The 9311-nt window shown below is 33.0% G+C and overlaps 1 protein-coding gene across 1 annotated transcript in view; it reads right to left on the reverse strand.

The window, feature by feature from the left end:
• Window positions 1-8284: 8284 nt before the first annotated feature.
• Window positions 8285-9311, reverse strand: part of LOC107489397 (zinc-finger homeodomain protein 10-like) — a 1466-nt gene continuing 439 nt past the window's right edge. Inside the window, exon 2 of the mRNA XM_052261723.1 lies at window positions 8285-9309. Within this exon, the coding sequence (XP_052117683.1) occupies window positions 8626-9309 (684 nt within the window). The 3' untranslated portion in view covers window positions 8285-8625. The remainder of the gene's footprint in view (window positions 9310-9311) is intronic.

Genomic DNA, 9311 nt, shown 5'->3' on the forward strand with positions numbered 1-9311 from the left:
AAGAGAATCCGGAAAGTCTAAACCTTGTCTGTGGTATTCCGAGTAGGATTCTGGGATTGAATGACTGTGACGAGCTTCAAACTCTTGAAGGCTGGGCTTGATGACAAGCGCAAAAGAATCAAGGGATTCTATTCCAACCTGATTGTGAACCGACAGATGATTAGCCGTGCTGTGACAGAGCATAGGACCATTTTCACTGAGAGGATGGGATGTAGCCATTGACAACGGTGATGCCCTACATACAGCTTGCCATGGAAAGGAGTAAGAAGAATTGGATGAATGTAATATGAAAGTAGAGATTCAAGAGGAGCACAGCATCTCCATACGCCTATCTGAAATTCCCACTATTGATTTACATAAGTATTTCTATCCTATTTTATTTTCTGTTTATTATTAATTTTTGAACTTATCCATAATCAATTATTATCTGCCTGACTGAGATTTACAAGGTGACCATAGCTTGCTTCATACCAACAATCTCTGTGGGATCGACCCTTACTCACGTAAGGTATTACTTGGATGACCCAGTACACTTGCTGGTTAAGTTGAACGAAGTGGTGAGCACACATAGTTGTAAACCATGGTATTGGCACCATGTTTTTGGCGCCATTGCCAGGGAAAGAAAAAGCAATAAATTTTACAAAATGCAATAACATATGAATCACAATTTCGTCCACCAGTTGGGCATTATTGAAATCATTATTGGCATTGCACGTGGCTGATTGGCATGTAACCAGGTCTAGCTCTTTGGGTTTGGGCGTGTAACGCCAAGCAGTGACGTTACACGTCACCTTAATCGGGCCAGTAGGGCGTGGCATGATGGCAGGCCAAAGATTGGTTTGGAATTTTTTCTCAATGAAAGAATCACTTCGTTACACATATAGTTCCAAACCAACAATTGACCTGCATCAGAGTTTAATTTTGTTTGTCTCAATTGTAAACCAATAAAAATACCGAGAGTATTAGATCTCGGGTCGTCTCTCAAAGGAATTGTAGTGAGGTATGCATGTTATCAGTTATGAGGTTTAAGGGGGTGGTTTGCGGTTAAGAAGACAATAATCTAAATGACAATAAAGTAATCAAACAACTAAAGATAACAAATACTGAAAAGGCATTCATGGCAAGGATTGAGAATCAAGGTCTTCTATCTTAGTCATTAATCATAACACAATAATTACCAAGAGTTAAGCCTATTATAATATCTCCAACATTGGGAAAAGATCAAGTAGGCCTAGTTAATTCTAATCCATAAGTAGCATCAATGGAAATAAGATTAGCTAACAACTCTAGATCACCAACATAAGTTGGGTATTAATGACTCGAGATTACCAAGCTTCTATTTCCAAGTCAAGAATGCTAAAAAATCTACTCTAAACTAAGACAAGCATTTTATCAAACACTTGGTGTGCATAAAAATAAAAGCATATTAAAAAAAACATATGCTTGGAAAATGAACTCCGTCACGTGATATGAATGAATGTGATGCTCCAATATCAAACAAAGAAACTAAAGTTTGAAGACTAATTTCACAATTACCTCGACCTTGTTGTTGCGATCATACAGGATAATGGAGAGATTGAACAGTATGTAAATCATAGGATCCAAGCAGGTTGGTCAAAATGGTGGAGTGCATCTGGTTTTATATGCGACAAAAAAGTGTATTTAAAACTTAAAGGTAAATTCTATCGCACTGTTATAAGACCGGCTTATGGTACGGAGTGTTGGGTAGGCAAAGGGGAGCACGAACATAAGTTGAGTGTGGCAGAGATGAAGATGTTGAGATGGATGAGTGGTCATATGCAATTGAATAAAATAAGAAACGAAAATATAAGGGAGAGAGTTGGAGTAGCACCCATTATGAAAAAGATGGTAGAATCCGTCTCAGGTGGTTTGGACATGTGAAAAGAAGACCGACAGAACACCCAGTCAGGAAGGTAGATGAGATGGAAGATGGACAAGGGGTGAAAGACAGAGAAAGACCTAAGAAGACCATCCATGAGGTGGTCAAATGAGATTTACATGTCAATGGTCTCTCTATAGATATGATGCATGACAGAACTCAATGGCATCGTTTGATTCATGTAGCCAACCCCATCTAGTAGGACAAGGCTTTGTTGTTGTTGTTGTTGTTGTTGCTACTGTTGTTGTTGTTGTTGTTGTTGTTGTTGTTGTTGTTGTTGTCGTTGTTGTTGTTGTTGTTGCGATCGATCCGCATTCTAAGTTTCTCTGCTTGGAAAATCCCTAACCATATGCCCCTGTGAACCACAGTTGTAACATAAACCCATACCTAACCGGCATGGCTTGTCCGAATGGTAGTCCCCGCACCTTTGGCACCTCAAGTAATCCGAGTGAGTTCTTGCCTGCTTTCCTTTACCATTTTTCCGGTGGTTGTCATTCCTTCTGTAATTATTCCTACCTTGGGGGATTGTGGTGCGTATCCACTCCTCTTGAATTCTTGGACCCTTGTGGTGAAACTTTTGCCTTAATCCCTTTCACGGGACTCCCAGCGATCATTCCTTGCCACTGCAGTCTTCTTCGATCATTCTCTTGCCACTCGATTCTTGTTGACCAACTCAGGAAAGCTCCTTATCTCCATTGGCACCATGGTACTCATAATGTCATCTCCACCACCATGTCTATTACCACCTTCATTGCCATCTCCAACTTGTTGCCTCATCCGATCCATTGCTCGGTTGGTCACAGCATTAATAGCAGCAGGCACGTTCGCCATTGCACCCAAGAAATCAGCCAGATTATCTACCGGTATGGTTCCTTCATTACCTCTCTGATCATCTTCGACCTCGTCTACGTCCATGAGATGCCATTTGGGTCCCGTTCATACCAAACAATTGATATTAAGGTGTTTAGTCTCAATATCTCAAGTCTAGTGTTTCAAATTCTCAAAAGTATGCTCATGAACAGTTATGATATACTTATAAAGCAGATATCCTAAATATCACATAAACAGAATTCAGAGTATGTTCAGAAGCATAATTAGTCCATTCCTCAGGCTCTACAGGAACGAACTGCTCTAATAGCATAATGTAACACCCTACCATACAAAGCCTTATCCTACAGTCATAAATCAAAGGTAGTGAGGTATTACGATACCTAACTGAAAATTACATACATAATATTTGAAGAATAATAATATAACTAGAAACCTGTAAAGGAAAGATAAACAAAATCGACAGCCATTATTCACACACGAGATGTTAATGTAAGAAGTGTTGTATAATGGAGCAAAACAGATATATATACTTATATACACAAGTTCCGGAATAGAATACATAAAAGTTACTAGTGTCGACCCACAAAGAAAAAATCGGTTAGAATATTACAAAATCAAAAAAATATACAAAATAAAAATTCTGTTTCTCCAAATAAAAATTTGTAAGAGAAAATATACAATATTCTTCTTCTTCATGTAATGTTCCATTTTATTGCTTTGCTTCCTCTGTTTTTAAAGGATCATTCTTCTTTTCCAATTTCCATCATACAACCCTTTTTTTTTGTGGGATTTTGAAAATGAAGGATTGGCATGTTTCCTAAAACCTATTGGCAGTTTTATGAGAAGGCTTTGACTATCGTGAGTGTAGCTTTTTTGTTCTAATTTTTTCTTATTATTTATCTTTTATTGAATCCTTGTATTCAATTATGTTTTATTGGTCTTCTAAAAGAATAAATTGTTGTTTGAATATTCCTAAGAGTTGTACATTTTTGGTATTCCTTTATTATGTTTTATTTTTCTTTCATTGTTATTCACGAGACATTTCCACTTAGGATTTTAACGAGATAATAATCAATTTTTATAGTATTAGTGATTATTGGTTACTAAACTTAGATCTTGCTAATGGAAATCCTCTTCTTTTCAAATTAAATTAGATTTTATTACAGTAAAAAATAAATTTTTTTTAGTGCAAGTTAACTTAGTCGAAATTTGTTTTTTTAGCTAATTGTAGAAAAAATTAGATAACTTTGTGAAAAAATAATTTTTTTTAATATAACAGTGAAAGATTACAGAGTTTATAAACCTCTGCTATTTTTTTTTAATGCTGAATTGCGCGCCACAAATTTTTTAAAAAACGTGTTTTTCAAATAGAATTATTGCAAATAAATCATTCTATTTAGCAACGGTTATATCAACAATTACAAAAAACTATTGCAATATTCGTACTCTTGTAGTGACCGGAAAACGTTTGCTTGTTTTTCGCCTATCAGAGGGTGTGCAAGTAATATCTCTTTTAAAAATACAGTAATTGCTTACACCTCATTACCTCAAAGTCTATTATATTCTTATTTTTTCAATACATAATTTCTATCAAGTATCACCGTTTAAGAAAACTCATAGTTTCATTTTTGTAATTTTCTAATTGTTCCAAAGTCGTATAAATTGACTTAATTAAATTCAATTTTTCTCGTTCTATTTCAGAATAACCATTCACTCGAAACTGATCTGCTTCCGTTTCAACTTTCCTTAAACGGGCCCGGGCTTTTTCTAGCTGTTCAAGAGCTCCTTCCCGCAGTTCTTCTGAATTTCGAATAGTCTTCAAGATTCTCTGTTTTCGATTATCTAATAAATCACTTAATGAAAGTAGATTCTCTTTCCATTCATTTGAAAACGTCTATGATCTCTTCTCAAACTAAATATGAATCTTTCAATTCATTTGGCTCTCACACTCAATTACTTATGGTTCCGTTTGGTTGATGTATTTGATGAGACATAGACACAGAGACACATACATTAAAGACATGGACATAAAATATTTGTGTCTATGTATTGTGTTTGGCAAAAATAAGAAATAAGACACATATATTTTAAAAAGACTGAATTATCCTTCATTCAACCACAAGTTTTACCACTATTACAATATACCTATTATCCCAAACAATGCATGCCATCACCATTAAATTTTTATTTCTTCTAATAATTTTTTATTTCTTCTAATACCATCTTAAATTATCATTTAAATATTAAATATATAATTGTTTTTGAAAAAAATAGAAAATTAAAGTTCAGAATTTATCAAAGATTAATCAAAATTTAAATAAATAAAAAATTTAAATGTACAAATTTTTTTTTGAAAAAAAATAGAAAAGTAAATTTAGTTGTAGAATCTAAAAGAGAAAGAGAAAAAAAAAGATTTGAGAAGATAAGAAGATAAATTTTAAAAACTCAATAAGGGTAAAAGAGTAAAAAATTAGTGTCTCATAAGTTGTGTCTCAGTGTCTCACCAAATTGGAGGTACACAAATTTAGTGTCTCCGTGTCCATCCGTGTCCTCCCGTGTCCTTCGAAAATTTGTGTCTCACCAAACCAAACAGCAGACATGTGTCACCGTGTACCACTGTGTCTATGTCTCAGTAACCAAACGCTACCTATAGGACAATTCTTCCTATCTTTTTTAATGAGCCTATCCTCTCTTATTTTTATTTGTATTCAAATATTTATTTGAAAGATATTGAAATTGATAACTAACACAAGACCGGAACTCCTGTTTTAAGATGTTGCAAGTTTACTATTTAATTAATTAATTATTAATTATTAACTAATACTTGTATGCTGCATGGCTTTATTATTGTTTATTGTTTTAACAGGCGAGGTTATCATTAACTGCTTATAAAAGGTGTCTGATATAAAAATGGGAAACCAACAAAACTTGCCGTTTCATTGAACCAAACCCAATATGGAAAGGGAAAAGATAAAGTCCAAGGCACTGTCCTCCACCAAGTACACACAAACACAAACACAAAAGCTTATGCAATTTAAATAATCAAATAAAACATGCTGCTTGCCTTCTAAGCACAGACACACAAAATATAATGTGGCATGATTGAGGATAAACACGAAAATAGATTAGTGTCATTATCAAATATCATCCTCTGGTTCAAAAATATATATTCCTTGTTCCTTTCTCTTCCCAAAAAATGTTTCCTAGAATTTAAGAATAAAGCCCAAGAGGAATGGCATGAACTTAGTTCTGTTTTTGAGCGGCTGAAAAAAATAGCTTACGTCTTTTCTTATATATAAATAAATGATTTTTATTTTATTTTCTTTTGGTTATTTTGGATCATAATAAGGCAATGTGTCGTTATAAAAAGAAATGGAAAAGGCCCTCAAATAGCTGGAAAACAAGGATTAAAAGACCCATGATTTAAGTAAAACATACACCGTCATAACTCATTCTATACCTTCATTTTAGGTTTTGTTGTTAGTTTCAAAAAGAAAAAAAAAACTCACTTTTCTTCAGGGTTTAGTATTTTCCTCGGTTTTTCTTTAATTTTCGCTAATCCCTCACTTTCAACACTTGATCTTTTTTGTTGATTTATTATTCTCCATGACTTTTAACTTAAGTTAGTCTAGTAATTAACTCACTAATTCGCTTAAACAAGTGTCAAGAGTTTGAATTTTACCTTGTACATGTAGCAATTTATTGACTAACAATAAACTCTTAAATAAAATTTAGATCTGCGATAAATTAATCATTAATTTATCGAGTCAAGAAATACAACGAAAAACCAAGATTCCATAATTCTTTAGTTACAACTTTTACTACATAAAGTCTTGTATTGGAACATAATACTAGACTTTAAGAGTAACTTAAAAATTTAAAAGGTACAAGGTAGGGTTTGTCTTGAGCTCCAAGTATTTCAATTTAATTTATATGATTATTTTTTAAATTATCCCTTTATCTCTATATTGATTTATATATTTCTATTTATTGATATAAATTAAATGTATGATTTGCATGCCCAATTTGTGTTGTGCTAATTGAACTTTGATTAAATTATATATATATATAGATCGATGTAGATTAGATGGTTGGTGATATCTAAGAATTTTTGTAAAAAAGAGAATAGGAATTGCACACATTTGTTTGATGATATATGTATATATAATAAATAAAGCTTGAACTTAAAAATCCTTGAACGACTTTTCTTTTTTGTTTAAATTTTATTTTTCAATGTTTCTACTTGTTAGTTCTTAAGTCAAATCCCCTTTAAAACTCAATCAACTATAATACATCATTCCGTAAGAGACGACTCGAATTACACTAGGACTATATTAATTATGGAATTAACATAATTTGGTATACATATTATGATTTGGTAACTATTGTAACCTAGCTCTCACCAGATATTAACTCTTAATTCTTAATGAGACATAATTATTCTCCCTAACTACAAAAGATATTGTGCTATGTTGTTTTTATTAGTAAAAAAAAAAAAATTAAAATTTTATGTAAAATAAAAATATTAAAAACTTAAATTATATATTATAATTTTTTAATTAGTAATTTTAACATGTAATCTTACTAATACTTAAATAATGATTGCACTATAAAGAATCTAACCTAATTAATGATGTAAAATTCATACGTTCTTTTAATATGTTTTACCTATTTTTTTTAACTCAAACTGTTGGGACCACTTTAGAAAATCTTAACCAGATATAAGAATTCATGTAAGAAACTAACGAGAGAAAGAAATGCTTGGTATCGGTTTGATTTATAATTTGAATATCAGCATTCAATTAGTCTAACAAATAAACAAAGCTGTACATTTTAGTCATACTTAAAAAACGTTATTTAACACTATAAATCATGATCTATTGATTGTAGATCAATTTATAGTACAGTAACTATTAGAGTTGGTCATATGCAATGTGCAACAAACCCATCAATAGCATTTTCTCCAACTTAATAAATCTGGAACAGTAGTAGGAGTAATTCATAAATGAATAAGGACAAAATTGCATAAGGCATATCAGATTGCGCTTCAACATTGATAAAAGCACTTGTTTCTTGGGACAAACAAGTATGGCCATTTTTGGAGGTTACACACTTCAAGGGCAAGAATATATGATTAAATAATTAATCAAATTTCGGACAACCAAAAAAAGGGTTATAGACGTTCGTCAATGTTACTAAGTCTTGTTAAACACACTAATTCTTTAATTTTTCAACACAAAACTTCCACCAAGTCCTATTAATACCTAGCTTGCCCTTAGTAAAATTAAAAAAAAAAGTTTAAAAAATAAAAATTAAAACAGCAAAATTATTTGAAACAACACACCTGATCCTATCAAGAGGAACATGTGACAGCAATTAATTAAGAGCTACCACCAGAAGAGGATGAAACTTTAGTGGAACCGCATTAATTCCGGAGTTATGATATTTCATGATGTCTATGAACATCGAATTTATTCTAGTGGTCAAAAATAAATCTTTGAGTGTTGTTAGTATAAACTTATAATAGATATATATTACATTCAAATTCAATAATGATAAAGTAGTATTATTATTATCTTTGGCGTTCAAATTATAATACGATTTTCCTAAATTCCAGACTCTATGAACAAAATTAGCCAAAAACAGAAAAGAAAAGAAATTAAACCAGACCTTTATACGGCCTCAGCCGATGATCTTCAACATATACGAACTATAAAAAATAAAATAAAAAATAAAAAGATTCGAATGACTAAACAAAAAAGAAATTATCGCTTAATCCCTATCCTATTTCTATCATATCCTTATTATCAAAGATTAAATAAAGACATAAATGGTAGTTAACTTTAATTTGACAGAGAAAATTAAATCAACGGATAATAATTATTATACCTTAATTAATAATCTCTGTGAATGTCATCGTTGCTGCTACTAGTGTTGTTGCTGTGTTGATTACCATTTCCATTATCATTATTATTATGATCATCATCATTATCGTTATCGATATGGTTACCATTATCAACACCATTAAGACTCCCATTCTTTTCTGCAGCAGAAGCATTATCGTTGTTGTTGTTGTTGTTCCTGTTTCTGAAGAAGGTGTTCTTGTTGTTGTGCATCCAAACCTTGAAGACCCCTCTAGAAACCCCAATTTGGTTGCAAAACTCTTGAATCAAACCATCTTCATCTCTCTGCATTCTCCAACCAAGCTTCTCTGAGAATCTCAGCATCTTCTCCTTCTGTTCCTTGCTGAACTTGGTCCTATGCCTCTTCTTCGAGCTGTTCAAGTCTTTCTGGTGGTGGTGGTGGTGGTTGAATCCAGAACCGGAAGAGCATGCGGCATTTCCAAGGGATAAGAGCATGTTGGGAACAACAACGGTAGATGGAGAATTATTATTCATGTGATGGTGGTGGAAGGAGGAGTACGGAGGAGGTGGAGGAGGAGGAAAGTGGTGAGAGAGTGGGGCAGGTGGTGGTGATGATGGGCTTGAAATTGGACTTGCTGATGGGCTTGGGCTTGGGCTTGTTGTGCTTGGGCTTGTGCTGAGGCTGAGTCCACCACGCTGGGGGAGAGGCGGCGATG

Source organism: Arachis duranensis, chromosome 5 (genome assembly GCF_000817695.3).
Source record: "Arachis duranensis cultivar V14167 chromosome 5, aradu.V14167.gnm2.J7QH, whole genome shotgun sequence".
NCBI lineage: Eukaryota > Viridiplantae > Streptophyta > Magnoliopsida > Fabales > Fabaceae > Arachis > Arachis duranensis.